Genomic DNA, 17,293 nt, shown 5'->3' with positions numbered 1-17,293 from the left:
GCATTTCCTCTATTCATTATTTATTTTGGCAATTATTTTCTATTCTATTAACCCCATCCAGACCCTCATAATTTTATGTCTTTTTACCTATTCTTTCTATTTCCTTCAAGGTTCCTTTTATGTGTTACTGAAAACAACAGATAATAATTATTTCAATGCAAAAAGCACACGAATTTGTTATGTTGAAATTTCGTCTTTACTAAAGACATTTTTATAATTTTAATATAACAGATTTACTAATGAAAAAAACAAAGCCACTAGAATATGGTATTGATTTACGGTAGGGTTGGTAAACTGAACAATAAATTGTTCTAGAAATGACGAAACTCTGCTTGTTTGAATAACATGAGCGATAATTGCAAAATTAATGATGGACATAATACATATAATTGTGTACGTTTATCATAAATAGTTATTTTGTTCCATACCAAAACATTGACGACAATTCTATAAAGGAAAAGAAGAATTGTGACAAGGGACTGGTAAGATTTTTGTATTTTAAACAAATCTATTAAGATATTAATTGGCAATTTCTTTCTTTATCAGTTAGTATGTAATTAATATTATTTCATCAAACTATTTTTTTAGCGTTCCTGAAAAGTAATTCCAGAAAAGCGCTTTGGACGCACGATATTTATCATGTGCTTATTTCATTTAGTCTTTTATTATTATTATTAGTAGTAGTATTACTATTATTATCATTATTATTATTGTTTAATCTCGTATGCGAATGTGTGAACAATGACTAATATAAAGTAAGAAGATGTGGTATAATTGCCGGTGAGAAACCTATCCAACAGAGTCCAAATGACGTGGACGTCACCGGTGTCTTCAACCTATGCCAACATTTGATAAAAATATATTCAACCTATGCCTACAAACAAAATACAATAGGTGTTGTTTTAACAATTATTAATTTAAAACAGGTAAAATACAGTAAGTATTTTTAAGCACTTAATCTTACTCTTTAAAAATTTAGAAACAAAAAATAAACTATATGCAAAATTGTGTTTTAGTAAAAATGAAATTAATAAACAAAATAAATAAAAAAGACAAAATTTATAAAATATAACACTTGATCTTGCAAAATTTATGACAAAACAATGAACGAAAAACAGATATAACAGACAGCAACCATCGACAACCACTCAATTACAGGCTCCAAACATGGGGCAGTCACATAGAGAATGGAGCAGGGTTAAGATCCTTTAATCAAACGGTAAACAACAATATTATCAATAACTTCTGATCAATCACTACACATGCAAAAAAGAGAGAAGAAAAACCTAAAAGTTTTAAAGCCTATGAATTGATGGCCTTAGCACGGTTTGAAACAACTTTTGGCATTTTTGCCCTTTAACTTATTTATTGGTTTGGTCTTCCAACTTTTTTTTAGTTCGAGCGCGACTAACGAGTCTTATGTCCACCAAACGGAATGTGGCGTACTAAATTATAAGCCTGGTATCTTTGATGAGTATTTATTCCTCTCACACATATTTCTTTAAAAAGACAATTGCTAGTTAATTTAATTGGAAACAGCTCATTATCTTAAAATCTTTAAAAGTAAGTTCATAAAGCTTTACACATATTGAAACAATTGCGATAAGTTGATGTTCGACTTGAAACTTAGTTTTTGTTTGCTACTTTGGTTTTGTCTTCTTTATCGAATTCCTTGATTTGTTTTGATTTTGATTTTTGGTGTTTTAACGCCACTTTTAAGCACCGTTTTTGGGCTATTTCGTTGCGGCCAGTTTTTATTGGTAGAGGAAGCCGTAGTGCCCGGTGAAAACCACCGACCTTCGATAGGAAAACTGACAATCCTAGTCAATTAAGATTGGAGTCGAGTGCACCCGCACGAGCGGGGTTCGAACTCACAACCTCAGTGTTGACTGGCTAGTGATTACAGTAGTATCTACTTAGACCACTCGGCCACCGAGGCCCCATCCTTGATTTGAAGGAAATTGACTAATAATATTGATACATGTTCAAATGTTTGGTTAAGGCTTCTTCTAATTTCCCAAATTCAAATAAAAAAAAAAAATTCATCATATGATTTCAAACTTGAAATTTTTAATTGTATGAGGACCTCAGTAACATTCTCTGATTGAAAAAAATATTGAAATAAAAGCTGAATTGTAATGTTATTTATTTTTTGTACATGTAATTACTTTAAAATATCATGAGCATGTACATGTTATTGTGTTTATGGCGATTTCATGTAATTAACACTGTATTGATAACCGATAATAGTAAATAAATACTGCAAGTCTGTCAGTTAACAATATTATTATCATGTTAAAAATGTTTAAGTTGGCCATATTCAGTAATACATAGTCTCTGTAATCGATAACAGTAATTTACAGTTAATCTTTCACATGGTTATTTTCAAGAAGGTTCAACCATCTGTATAATTTCTATTATTTGTTCAAATATTTTTTTTATTAAAAAACGAAATGTTTTGAAAATGAGATTTTAATTTATGCAATTCCATTTAAGTAATCGTGTTTCTCAATCTTTAGTTTTCTATGTAGTGTTTTGTAGACAGTTGTTAGCCTTTTCGTCGTTTTTCGAGTTTTTTGCCATGGTATTGTCGGTTTACTTCAACTTATGATTTTGATTGTCCCTTTGGTATATTATGCCTTCTGCAAATAAGTATATAACATTGGAAACGGGTAACAACTGCAAATCGTGGCTCAAAAGTACATGAATGTCAATAACTTTTTGTATAGACTGTAAGTAAAAAAAAAGCTTTATTTACTGGCTATAAGAACAAAAGCAAGCGTGTTGTACCCGAGACACTGTTCAGAGAAGGTAAAAAGGCAATATCCTTGTGCAGATAACCCGGCAAAAATGAAATACAAACAATAATAATCTTTATAAAAGAAAATACATGAAAAATACACCAGCTTTCATTCAATCAAAATTCAGGATACTGATATTAGATGTATATATGAAAATAAAATATCAGCTGCTTGAAACAAATTGCACTTCTTTAGCATTTTCTCACTCAAAAAGTTCAGTGATTTGGTTACAAGTTACTTATGACTACGAAAGATTCCTCAATTGAAACATACTTATTGAATCTTCAAAGTAATATTTGTAACAATAAATAGCTTCTCGTAAAAGATAGCCATCTCATAGCTGATGAAATTGGAAAATATTTTTTTTTGCATTTTGTAAAATGCCTGAACACTTTAGGCATTTTCAAAAATGCCTGTACGATTCAGGCATTTTATATATTGATTAATTTCTTCCGGCATTTTATAAAATGCAAAATAATATTCTCCAATTTTATAAAGTGCACAATTAAAGATAACTCATTTCAAAATTAAGATATAATAATGTCATTAATGGTTAAATTTAACGATGTAAAGATTGTGCCATTTAATTATCTATCTTTCAATATTACTGATTCATCTGTCATCTAGAGATAACATCAACTTCGTATGCCGTTTATTGAATTTTCAACGTTGTCCTTCTATCATGAGTCTTATAGATGAAAAAAGCTGATAAAAAAATAAGTTGCCGTTTTGATTAGAGTTTTTCGATTTCTTAGTATACGAAAATGATCTTTAATATGTAGATATTGCTCAGCATTACATTCATAACCCATAAACAGTAACATTGTATTGTTTACCAGATACCAGGCTTCAATTTTGTACACCAGACGAGCGTTTCGTCTACAAAAGACTTACGAGTGACGCTTGAATAAAAAAAAATTAAAAAGATCAAAAAAGGTAAAAAATTCGAAGAGCATTAAGGAACCAAAATTCCTAAAGGTTTTGCCAAATACAGGTAATGTAATCCATTCCTGTGATAGAAAATCCTTATTATAGAGAAAAATTCAAAGTTTTGTAAACAGTTACTAAGGATACCGATTACCGATATCACAGTTTCCTGGAATTATCTGTATTTGATATGCTAGAGACACTATTTGAGAATAAAAATACAAATATGTTTTCACCAAACAAACCTAAAAACGCCTTCACGGCACAACTTAGCCTTCGTCGCCACATTACCAAGAGGTGCAACCTTATTTTAATAACAATCACATAACTTATGAAATGAAAATTTAAAGCCAAAACTTATATTTCAAATCATGGCAGTACCGAAAAACTGTCTGTTTGGTGTATTGAATCATAGTCCACCAGTGTAACAATTCAGTGGCATTAATAATAAAATACCGATTTCCGTCTGCACGCCACTTGTTTCCTGAAGAACCTTCGTTAGTGACCGACGTAAACCGTATTGAGTCAAAACCTAGCTAAAACAGCCAAAACCTACAATGGTAAAATTACCCCTTAGAGTTTCAAACATAGATTCAGTACAGTAACGTAATTTTTGAACTTGAAATTAAAGACAAAATGAATCATACATGTAACAAAGACTATTATACTCTGGCATTTTGAAAAAGGAGGCAATCGAATTTCTTTATCAGCGCTGATCCATTACATTGATCTGAGATCATTCTTACATGTAGATCAGAAATAAAGCTTGTAATACATTTAGTTTAATATCATACGAAATATCATATCAAATATCGTTGATTTTATTTTAACAGAAACTATCAGATGATGGAAACTATGAAGAGAAAGAATGACGTCGCAGTATATTTCAGTTCATCATCAAGTTCAGTATTTCGTGGTTCCTCAGGCTTGATTGATGCTCTTCAACCAACTTTTATGGGAAGAGGTAAATGTATAAAATTTTGGAAATATATTTGTTAAAAAATAGGTAAGATCATTGTTTAAGAGTTCCAAAGTAGAAGCTTCACTAATTTATAAACACAATATTTCCTATATCGGTTTTAATTCCAGGAATATGCCGTGATGAGCCACTGTCTCAGTCTGGTAAAAGAATCCAGCTATTCAAAATGCTCTGTTTGAATGTGCTGCCAATATTAGGCCTCTGGGCTTATACGGTTTATACCCTTGCTGATAGTGTAGGCTTCAGGGAAGAGTATTACAAGGTAAAACTAGAATATTGTGTGTACACAGGTCCAAAAAATGTTTTGTTTGAATATACCTATTTACTAAAAAGATTCCCTTTGTTTACATAAAAAAAACTGTAAAACAGATTTCTGATTTTTGAATTAATATTGTCAGTTTCAATAACGATATAGAAATACAAGTGTCTGAAAAATACCTTTTTTGAGTACATTATTTATCAGTTGTGTATTTATATTTCTCTAATTCTTCGTCAATTTATCCCTTTCTGCACCCATTGTATAAAAAAAATTTAATCAACGTGTGGTTCGTTTGATCTCAGTTCTTCATTGGTTAAAATCCGATTATGACGTCGAGTTTTCTTGCTTTCCTCTGAATTTCCTATTGTGACGGCATGAAAAAAGGCGACCATGCCTGATGACGTCACATAGAAAGAACACATCTTTTTGCAGATCATTCGAAAAGAAGGAATAAATTTGCCTGCGTATTGTTTGAAAATCATTAGGGAAACAGATTCCACCACCAAATCTCGTGTAATACGATATTTATCCACTCTCGGCAGTTAAATTTTAAATATTTAAAACGCTCGGCGAGCCTCGCGTTTTAAATTTGAAAATTTAACTGTCTCGAGTGGATAAATATCGTATCACACTCGATGCAGTGGTAGAATCTATATAAACTTACCCGTTATAGAGGAAAATACTCATAAATGACCTTGTTGACTACTAATTTATTATATTAACAAGTTAATTGTAGGATATTATGTATACTGTAAACCAACTTAATTTTGCGAATATTTTATTTTGCGATTAGCCCTTTCTAGCCCATTTCGCATCGATTTCATTTTGCGATTTTAAAATTTACGCAATGTAGTCAAATAAGGAAAGATCCAAGTATAAAATATTCGAAACGATTTATATTCGCGTTATTTTTCTACTCGCGAAAGTCGCGAAAAACAAATCGCTCGCAAAAATGTCGCGAACACAAATCGCTCGCAAAAATTAGTTGGTTTACAGTATTTAAAATTTATTTTTCAGAGACGATCTGCACTATACTTCAGCATCGATATAGGAAAGCTCGTACATCGCCTCCAAGTTGAACGAGACATGAGTGTGCTTTATTTAAGCGCCATTGGACCGGAAACCAAGTCATTTCTTCTGTCCGAGTACGCGAAAACGGATGAAGTTACACTGGATTTGACCTGGCCAAGCGATATCGACAATTTGAATGTTATGTTTTTATCAAAGGAAAATTTTCTTGCCTTTCTACAAGAGCATCGAAGGGTCCTCAATCCAAACGTTCTATCAATCCAAAATGAAATTGATTTCTATTCGAAAAGCATTGATACTATAATAATATGGCTATATAATACCATCACTGAATCTAAATTTTCTCTTATCTGGAAATTGCTAGTAGCTTATCAGAAATTATCAAGTGCTAAGGAAAACTTAGGAGTCGAACGTGCTCTTGGTACAATGTTTTATGCTCGAGGAGGATTCGAATCGCGTACTTATTTTGAAAATTATAATTTGAGGTTACACAGCTTTCGTGCATACATGAGAAGTATTGGAATGTATTCTACTGTGGTCGATGAAATTTATATTGAAAACATAGAAAACCTTCCCATTAATTTTTTAGCCACGATAGAGAAATTTCGAGCCGAAATTCAATTCATAAATTCAACCATTGCTACCGTAGACGTACAAAAAGCTCGTTTCTTTTTCGATAACATGACAATATATTTAGATACCTTATTCAACGTGCAGACAGAAATGGGTGCATTTGTAATTGCAAAATTTAATAACGAAATTGATAGCCTCACGCAACAACTCGCTATTAACGCCGTACTTCTTGTCATCGTTATCCTTGTCTGTCCTGTTGTTATCGTAGCAACAGAGAGCTTAACCAGCAGTATTCAGACATACGCGCTAACCCTTGTTGATAAAACCAAAGAGCTCACGAAGGAAAAGAAAAGGACAGACGGACTATTATACCAAATGGTCCCAAGACAGGTTGCAGATATGCTAAAAAAGAAGAAGAAGGTTGACGCTGAATTTTTCAAGATGGTCACTGTTTGTTTCTCTGATATGTATGGGTTTGACAAACTTACAGTCGATCTTACACCAATGGAGATTGTTGAGCTATTGAATGCTTTGTACAACACAGTAGATGATATTTTGGATGATTTTGATGTTTACAAAGTGGAAACTATCAACGACTGTTATATGGTTGCATCAGGTTAAACTTTATAGCATCATTAGCAAAAAAAAAGTTTTATTTCCTCTTCTTTTTATATAATTAATATTTTAATAAAAAAATTGAACTAAACGACTGTAACACAGGTACATCAGGTTTTGATATTATTTGCATTATAATAAAAATAGAATGATACCCTTTCTTCCATTGTGATATTAAACATTTTATTAAGACTAACAAAACCCTCAAATATTCGTGATTAAAATTATTTTTATTCTGTAAAAAAGAATAATTATTGCAATAAAAAAAACAACAAAAAAAAAAAAAAAAAAAAAACAGTACCTAAAAAGAACAACGCAGCAAAGGAATGGTAAATGCAGAATTGTTGCTTCTGCATGCATACCATACATTAGCTTTATGATTTTTACATATTTAAATATTTAAGGGTCTGGATGGGGTTCCTTTGTTTTTGTTTTTATTTTTTAAATTTTACCGCATTTTGTTTTATCTTTAAAAATAACGTTATTCTGTAAAGTCCTTATATAATGATTTGACTATGTATTATATGATTATTTTATTCTGTACATCATTCATTTCTGTAATCATTATTTCATTACCTTATATTTTAATTTTCCACAGTTATTCTTTATACTTTTGCACCCCACGATTCTCTATTCTTTATACTTTTGCACCTCATTATTCTCTATTCTTTATACTTTTGCACCCCATTATTCTCTATTCTTTATACTTTTGCATCCCATTATTCTCTATTCTTTATACTTATGTACCCCATTATGCTCTATTCTTTATACTTTTGCATCCCATTATTCTTTATTCTTTATACTTATGTACCCCATTATTCTCTATTCTTTATACTTTTGTACCCCATTATTCTCTATTCTTTATACTTTTGTACCCCATTATTCTCTATTCTTTATACTTTTGTACCCCATTATTCTCTATTCTTTATACTTTTGTACCCCATTATTCTCTATTCTTTATACTTTTGTACCCCATTATTCTCTATTCTTTATACTTTTGCCCCCTATTATTCTCTATTCTTTATACTTTTGTACCCCATTATTCTCTATTCTTTATACTCTAGCACCCCATTATTCTCTATTCTTTATACTTGTGTATCCCATTATTCTCTATTCTTTATTCTTTTGCACCCCATTATTCTCTATTCTTTATACTTTGTACCTCATTATTCTCTATTCTTTATACTTTGTACCCCATTATTCTCTATTCTTTATACTTTGTACCCCATTATTCTCTATTCTTTATACTTTGTACCCCATTATTCTCTATTCTTTATACTTTTGTACCCCATTATTCTCTATTCTTTATACTTTTGCACCCCATTATTCTCTATTCTTTATACTTTTGTACCCCATTATTCTCTATTCTTTATTCTTTAGCAACCCATTATTCTCTATTCTTTATACTTTTGTACCCCATTATTCTCTATTCTTTATACTTTTGTACCCCATTATTCTCTATTCTTTATACTTTTGCCCCCTATTATTCTCTATTCTTTATACTTTTGTACCCCATTATTCTCTATTCTTTATACTTTTGTACCCCATTATTCTCTATTCTTTATACTCTAGCACCCCATTATTCTCTATTCTTTATACTTGTGTATCCCATTATTCTCTATTCTTTATTCTTTTGCACCCCATTATTCTCTATTCTTTATACTTTGTACCCCATTATTCTCTATTCTTTATACTTTGTACCCCATTATTCTCTATTCTTTATACTTTGTACCCCATTATTCTCTATTCTTTATACTTTGTACCCCATTATTCTCTATTCTTTATACTTTTGTACCCCATTATTCTCTATTCTTTATACTTTTGCACCCCATTATTCTCTATTCTTTATACTTTTGTACCCCATTATTCTCTATTCTTTATTCTTTAGCAACCCACTATTCTTTATTCTTTATACTTTTGTACCCCACGATTCTCTATTCTTTATACTTTTGTACCCCATTATTCTCTATTCTTTATACTTTTGTACCCCACTATTCTCTATTCTTTATACTTTTGTACCCCATTATTCTCTATTCTTTATACTTTTGTACCCCATTATTCTCTATTCTTTATACTTTTGTACCCCATTATTCTCTATTCTTTATACTTTTGTACCCCATTATTCTCTATTCTTTATTCTTTAGCACCCCATTATTCTCTATTCTTTATACTGTTGTACCCCACGATTCTCTATTCTTTATACTTTTGTACCCCACGATTCTCTATTCTTTATACTTTTGTACCCCACGATTCTCTTTTCTTTATTTTTTTGCCTGTTTTTCTCTATTCATTATTTGTTGCCAGTATTTATTTTATCTTCTGTTAACCCCATCCAAACCCTCATCTATAGTTGTGTGGTAGTTTTCGTCTTTGCACTCACAATTTCAGCAATTTATACATTGAATCAAGTAATATTGACCATTATAGGATTGCCAAAACGAAACAAAGACCGCCATGCATTCGAGATTGCTGAGTTTGCCCTCAACATGCTTCGTACTGTGTCTGTAATGAAGGTTTTGTCCAGTAATAGATCTATTCAGTTGAGAATAGGGATTAATTCAGGTAAACTTACTAAAATTCATTGACCCCTTTATCATTATATAGTCAGTGAAGTGACTATAACTCTCATTTTCAACACTGTGTCGAGAAATTGGTGTACTAACTATGTAAATAAAAGGGCAGAAAAATACCAAAGAAAATGTAAATAAAGACAATAAAATTAAGAGAACGATTTTAGTCGGTATTCCAATGGGTATTGTTCACCCTACTAGCCGAATTGATCTAAATAACATATGGATAAGAATATCACACGCCTTCTTAAAGACAAAAAAAAAAGGAAAAAACATTTAGTACAATTCCATTGTGAAACTTTCAGATATGTTGATGATTCCATACACCGGATAATTTTTTTTTCACTGAATACTTGTATTACATATATCACTGTGAAGTTGGAATTTAGAGACAAGAGTGTATGTCAATCTTTTTCTTAATATTGGTGTCGTTGGACAAACTTAAACTCTTTAAAAAAAAATTATGACAAAAGCGATTATTTCAGTTTTCTGATTGTTAATTTTACACAGTCTGCTGATAGTTGATATGATCTGTTAGATACTTTATCATTATGGCAAACTCACTTACAGAGGTCAACTCTTAACTCAAAAACTACTCCAACAAACTTATAAAGAAGAACGATTGGGAAAATCAAAAACTCAAACATATCAAACGAATGGAAAACAACTGCCATAATTCTAACTTGGTACAGACATTTCCTTATGTAGAAAATGGTGGATTAAACCTGGTTTTATAGCTAGCTAAACCTCCAACTTGTATGGCAGTTGCATATAATTCTATTATGATGACAATAATGGGCTTTTACCTAGCACACAACTCGAATTAACATTTTCAAAAAGGCAGTGCAATCAAAAGAGTAATGGGATTGTATCTTTTTTCTTTAACTGTGCTTGAAATCTTAAAATGTGCTCCTTTAATCATTTTGGAAACTGATGCTGACGAAATCATCATTTTTCAATTAACAATCTTAATCTTAAAATCAAAGAATTGAGATGACGAATCTGTGTTTTTGTTAGATGTTTTTCTGCTTTGTATCGGTATCACTCAGATGAGTTAAGCCATTTTCAACTGATTTTTATAGTTGTTCTTATGTTGTGCTGTAACACCATTGACCCAGGTTAGGGGGAGGGTTGAGCTCTCACAAACATGTTTAACCCCGCCACATTCTTTATGTGTCTGTCCCAAGTCTGAAGCCTGTAGTTCAGTTGTTGTCGTTGGTTCATGTCTGTCATATTTGTTTTTCGTAAATTGTTGTGTTACAAATGAGGCTGTTAGTTTTCTCAATTGAATTGTTTCATATTTTTCATGTCGGGGCCTTTTATAGCCGACTATACGGTATGGATTTTTCTCATTGTTGAAGGCTGTACGGTGCATATAATTTCTTACATCCACTTCATTTGAACTTGGGTGAATAGTTATCTAATTGGCAATAATACCACATATCCTTAGTTTCATGTTTAATGAGGGTTTCACACAATACCATTTTGGATTACATTTTACTTACTTATTCTCTTTTATTATATAACTGATTGCTGTGTGTGTATTCTTCTGTCAAAAAGTCGAATAACATGTTGTTTTAAAAGACAGTTAAATTGAAGTAAACATTACTATCATAAGAAAACATACATATTACTGTAAATTCAGAAACTATTGCGAGGTTTTTATTATTGCGAATACTTCGACTGGGCGAGTATCGCAATAAATAAGAACTCGAATTCTAAAATCTGACACATATATATTTGTGTGCAGCTTTTCATGTAATCGCAATGATAATTCCCACATTTTGGTCTGTCATGCGTAATCGCAACAATAAATGCTCTATAAAATTTCTGAATTTACAATGAATTTGAAAACAATGAAAGTTAAACGCATTCAAAAATGATTGAGGCATTACTAATGGTATCTACATAATTATTAGGTCCATGTATGGCTGGGATTGTGGGAACATTGATGCCACGATACTGCTTATTTGGTGATACTGTCAATACTGCATCAAGAATGAAGGCACACAGCGAACGTAAGTTAAAACAACTTCAATCATATTCTTAATTTATGTGATTTTTTAAAAAAGTTTTTTAAAGATGATTTCATATTTTTTGTTGTCAACTTTCCTTTTGTAAATAGTTATATAATTATATGCAGTATATATCTCGCTGTTGTTAAGCTTTTCCAGAGCTTGTGTATCCTATAATGATTTTCATGATATAAGGTTGCTATTTACAAGAGATATCTTTGGAATATCGATGTCATAGATGACCGTGTATATGTTCCGCTTGTAGTAGCTATAATCCCATCATCCTTTTATATAGATTATGACCGAATGCGACTTATAACCTGTCATGAGCAATACTCTAAACTTCAGTACCAAAACAATTCTTTGGACGCAACACATCTTTACACATCATATATTGAAGAACATAACGGGGTCAACTCTAAAACCACCCGATCCGTCTTCCTTTAGCAAGAAAAAATCAATTCGTGATGTTTAATATGCAGTTAGTTAAGAATAAACCATTTGCCTATGTAATTTTCAAACAAAATGTGTAGACTTTTAAAAAAAGTGTTTATTTTTCAGCAAATAAAATACATATCAGCTATTCTACATATCAGTTACTGAGGAAGACGAAATCGTTCACTATCAAGAAAAGAGGGAGCGTTTCAGTTAAGGTAGTATACATTGAAAGTGTATTGTATAAATGTGACGGGATTGCTTCCCTTTGTACATGTAATAGATACTTAGCCAGCCGTAAGTGGTTGAACTAGGTGGCACGGTAGTATTTACATTCCGGAATTTAGGTTGCTCTTTTGTGTAGTCTACTTAAGTCAATGTATTGGACAAAAAATACATTATCTACTGAACATGCTTTCCCAAACTGAGGGATGAATCAGGTGAATAAAAATATGAAATAATTTTACATACATGTGAAAATAAATTTTTGAAATTATGTATTCGCTGCATGATAAAAGACATAAAAGCACTAGTGGCCTTAGGTTTCTAAAAATAGCAAAAAAAGTAAACGGTCATCATACATATTCAAATTAATTCTGAATATAATAATGATAATACTTCAGGTAACTGTGTATGTAGAACTTTGGGCAGTGTTAGAAAGTGTTGAAAATTCAAAAAATGCTACCATTATCCCTATGGGCCAGGAAATTCTACCGTGCCAACATTAGGGAGGTACTGCCTTGTAATAAAGTCCCGGGCTCGAGTTCCGAAATTTTGTAATATCAATCATGCTCTCCGGTTACATAAGAATCAAAATGGGTGGTCAACTTTTAAAAAACGAGGTTGAGAATGTAATCAATGTTGTCTTACTAATTGTAGGTGAAAACGTAAAAAAAAAAAAAAAACAAAAAAAAAAACAGTTTATAGAAAATGTAAGAAGTGAGTAATAAGAAACCAACTCTGACAAAAAAGAAATCCGAGATAATGTGATGTGAATGGGAAGGGGGAAACAGTACTCGTAATGTCACACATCTAATTCATCAAGACATGTTGGAAAATATTTTATTTTGATTTTATTTTAAGCCATCGAGGTGGTAAGAGCGACAGCATTCCGATTACCAAATGTGAAATTCTGAAGGTTAATTTGTGACAGAGATATTATGTCATGTCCATCTATGCAATGATGATGACCCAGTTCTAATTATCGATTGCACAAACAGGTTAAGTTTAATGAATTAGCTTCTTAAATTCGGCAAATCATTTGACCAATTTCAATTTATATCAATCGCTTACATATACCTATTTCTGTCACGTAACATTGTCATTTAAGCGGTGTTTTTAACATTGCCATATAAGCGGGAGGTTTGGCTAACCATAAAACCAGGTTCAACCCACCTTTTTTTCTTTCCTTTAAAGTGTCCTGTACCAAGTCAGGAATATGACAGTTGTTATCACGTAGTCCGTTTTTTATGTATGTTGACGTTTGTTTTTATAGCAGTTCAGTGTTTCTGTTGTTCCGTTTTGTTTCCTCTCATAGTTGATGTGTTTCTCTCAGTTTTGGTTTGTGACCCGGATTTGGTTCAGTTTAATCGATTTATGACTAATGAAAAGAGGGTATACTACTATTGCGTTTATTTACAATTGTATGACACGGCTTTGTTTACTTTCTGTTTTAAGGACGTTTCGGGATTCTCGAGTTTTGTCGTAACGATTCGTGCCTTCAAAAATATAGAAGTAGAAATATAATTAGTTAATGAGTTAATGACAACATTATCCTTCTACATTTTTATGCCCCCGCCGCAGCCGACGTGGGTATTGAGTCCATCTGTCTTTCCGTCTTTCCGTCCTTCCGTCTTTCCGGCCGTCCCATTTTTGTTTCCGCACTATAACTTAAGGTTGCCTCATGCAAATTTTATGAAACTCATACACAATGCTAAAAACTACAACACACAGACAAAGTTCGAATTAAGGCAGTAAGTCTTTTACCGTTCTAGAGTTATGCTCCGTTTTAACGTGGAAAATTGTAAAGCTTGAGCGGGGGCATTCGTTAACTCAGTCACATTCTTCTTTTTTTTTCTATTAATTAAGTCATTTGATTGATTGAAAAATTTAATCCAATGACATTATCATCCTTATACATGTATGTTTTAAGATGTTTTTGCAAAAAGAGTAATTCATTTATTAGTGTTAGACACTTTGGAGGTTTAGAGAAAAACGCTGCTTTACTATAAGGTTAAAATGGTGATGTTGCCATTATTTTCGCACTTTCCACATTGAAATCTTTCTAATTAGTTTTTACTACACATTTCTTCTGTACCAAGTATGTTCGTCTTAAACATTTCTTTCACTCTTTAAAGGTAGTTCTTGGTAAAAGTAATTATAATTTAATAAAAAAATTAAAAATAAAGAGACGATGTATGATTGCCAATGAGACAACTATCCATTAAAGACCAAAGGAAAAAGATGTCAACACTCTATGCCTTTTGCATTGAGCAAAGCCATTTCAGTTTAGTACGCTTAAAAGCCCTGAGGATATCAGAATGTAAAAAAAATTATAAAAAAGGAAACCATCGACTTGATTTAAACGACAACAATGAAAATCATTAACCAATGATAACCATGCTTTCTGGCTATGGACAGTATTAGTGTTAAGTGTGTAATTAACAAATGAACAACTTAATGTCCAATCATTGCCTCTTTTTGCCTTGTATCGCTGACGAGCTTTTACTTTTTTCTTTATTCATTAATTCTTACCCAAACCGTCATATATTGTGCAAGCCCTAGAAATAATATATTTACAACTTATTCAAAACTTTAGAATAAAATTTCATAATCAATTAATTCGCTTGAAGAAAAAAATGCGCGATACATGTATAGTATTCGTTACACTTCCTGTTGAAACGCCTAAATCATCAAAATGTTTTGTTTGATTATATCTTTGTTCGTTTGGGGGTAAAAATAAATGAAGAAGATGATGACGTTTAAGGAAATGTCAAAGAGTACCACTAATATTAAAAACCCTAATGGAAAATGAATCTAGAATTCATTAAACCATATTCAACGAATTAAAATCAATAGAGAAATCGACATGAACAGCAAATACCCAAAAGGACAAAACGTTGTAGAGTTATGCATGAAATTATTGATTTGGGGCGCAAGAAAACAACTGAAAAGTATTTCTAGCAGTTCTGAAATTAGATGGAAACCTCTGTCCTTAGTTTTTGAGCCCTTGTCTTTTTATGATTACCGGAGTAAACATTATGTCAGGTGTTTTATTTCTATTAAAGTTAGTTTTTTGAATGAAAAAGAAAGAATTATTGAAAACTTAAAAAGCAATTTGTAAATGTGTACGTTCAGGGGCAAGAACATCCGTGATCGTCTGTGTTTATGCCTTATTGTATATTTGTTTCTTTATGCAACTTTGTGTTAAATGAAGATCTTTAAGAGTATGGGACTCATTGTAAAAAAACATTTTCTTTGAGTTTATGGCCATTTGTTGGTCTATATATGTCTGCTCTATGGTCGGGTTGTTGTCTCTTTGACACATTCCCCATTTCCATTCTCAATTTTATTTTTTACAGAGTTTGTCTTTAGTGCCGTGTGGAGACAGTAGAGTGCTTCAGGTTTATGCTTTTATAATATACTAGATTATGGTGTGTGTGTCCGAGCGAGAACTTTTGGAGTGTCAAAAACTCGTTGGAAGTACTTGATAAATTGCATGCATATATTGGTGATTTTGAATCTGTTCAAAGTTTTGATTTTTCTACCCTATATACCACTTTGCCTCATATTCTTATTAAGAAAAAACTCACACACCTAATTAAATGGGCATTTAAAAAGTCGGAATGCGAATACATACGTTCAAAATCTTTTAGGTCATTTTTTAGTAGCAACAAACAAAAGAACTATGTCAATTGGACATGCTTTGATACAATATCTGCCCTTGAATTTTTACTTGATAACATTTTTCTTCGCTTTGGAGATTCCGTATATCGTCAAGTTATCGGAATTCCAATGGAGACTAACTGTGCACCACTTATTGCGGACCTGTTTTTGTATTGTTATGAGTTACACTGTGCGTACTGTTGTGCGTTTGTTTTTCTACATTAGCTAGAGGTATAGGGGGAGGGTTGAGATCTCAAAAAACATGTTTAACCCCGCCGCATTTTTGCGCCTTCCCAAGTCAGAAGCCTCTGGCCTTTGTTAGTCTTGTATCATTTTTAATTTTAGTTTCCTGTGTATAATTTGGATGATTATCACTGAACTAGTATACATATTTGTTTAGGGGCCAGCTGAAGGACGCCTCCGGGTGTGGGAGTTTCTCGCTGCATTGAAGACCCATTGGTGGCCTTCGGCTGTTGTCTGCTCTATGGTCGGGTTGTTGTCTCTTTGACACATTCCCCATTTCCATTCTCAATTTTATCTTGTTTGTAGTATGATATATTTGCAATTTTATTCACGTTCAACTCTACCATTATTTGTTCCTGGTATATGACTTCAATCTTGACAAAAGTTACTCAAAACACAAATAAACACATTAATAACGTTTAGCGGATTAAAACAGTGTACTTTTGGGACTATGTACTTTAAATATTTCTTTTTTTATTCATTATTGTTTTATCATTATCTTGTATTTTATCTTTATTTTGCATATTTGTGTTCAATAGGGAAAAGGTGATATGAGAACATTCTGGTTGATGGGAAAAGTTGAAGATTTTGGCACAGTTGAAATTGAAGCAGACGTAGAACCTCACACAAAAGCTTTTGATATAACTGACATGCCTGGAGAAATTGCATCAGTTGAAAATCTCTCGTCCGGTTTCTATGGCTCTGCGAAGGACAAAAAATCTTTTGGGTCACCAAGCAGCCACGGTGATGTAAACAAAGAGGATCTTCCGGGTGAGATTACAACCATAGAAAGTCCAACTTACAGTGCTTCTCTTCAATACCCAATGCCGGGTAGGCAACCACAACGAAAGAAGCCAATACTGAAAAAGTCGACTAATCCAAATATTGAAGTCACCAAAGATGCAGAGACGGAACTTAAAGCCCCTGATGTCCGTGAAAAAACATGATTTTATTGTCAGCGA

At 32.1% G+C, this 17,293-nt stretch overlaps 1 protein-coding gene across 1 annotated transcript; it reads left to right on the top strand.

The window, feature by feature from the left end:
- The first annotated feature begins 4,661 nt into the window (after positions 1 to 4,661).
- On the top strand, positions 4,662 to 17,278 carry LOC127720814 (uncharacterized). The gene is made up of 7 exons (XM_052227565.1): positions 4,662 to 4,692; positions 4,818 to 4,969; positions 5,984 to 7,184; positions 9,611 to 9,745; positions 11,673 to 11,771; positions 12,330 to 12,421; positions 16,871 to 17,278. Exons 1-7 carry the CDS (start codon positions 4,683 to 4,685, stop codon positions 17,276 to 17,278), a joined length of 2,097 nt encoding a protein of 698 aa, XP_052083525.1. The 5' UTR covers positions 4,662 to 4,682.
- The last annotated feature ends 15 nt before the right edge of the window (positions 17,279 to 17,293 follow it).

The sequence above is a fragment of the Mytilus californianus genome, unplaced genomic scaffold (assembly GCF_021869535.1).
Source record: "Mytilus californianus isolate M0D057914Y unplaced genomic scaffold, xbMytCali1.0.p SCAF_11, whole genome shotgun sequence".
In the NCBI taxonomy this organism is placed as follows: Eukaryota; Metazoa; Mollusca; class Bivalvia; order Mytilida; family Mytilidae; genus Mytilus; species Mytilus californianus.
Note: the sequence above shows the minus strand (reverse complement) of the source record. Positions and strands in the feature narration are given on the sequence as shown.

Bases quoted from the DNA above. Each gene is read 5' to 3' on its own strand.
- LOC127720814 (XM_052227565.1), top strand. The intron at 7,185-9,610 runs GTTAAACTTTAT...TGACCATTATAG, and splicing joins CTGTTATATGGTTGCATCAG to GATTGCCAAAACGAAACAAA. The intron at 9,746-11,672 runs GTAAACTTACTA...CATAATTATTAG, and splicing joins GAGAATAGGGATTAATTCAG to GTCCATGTATGGCTGGGATT.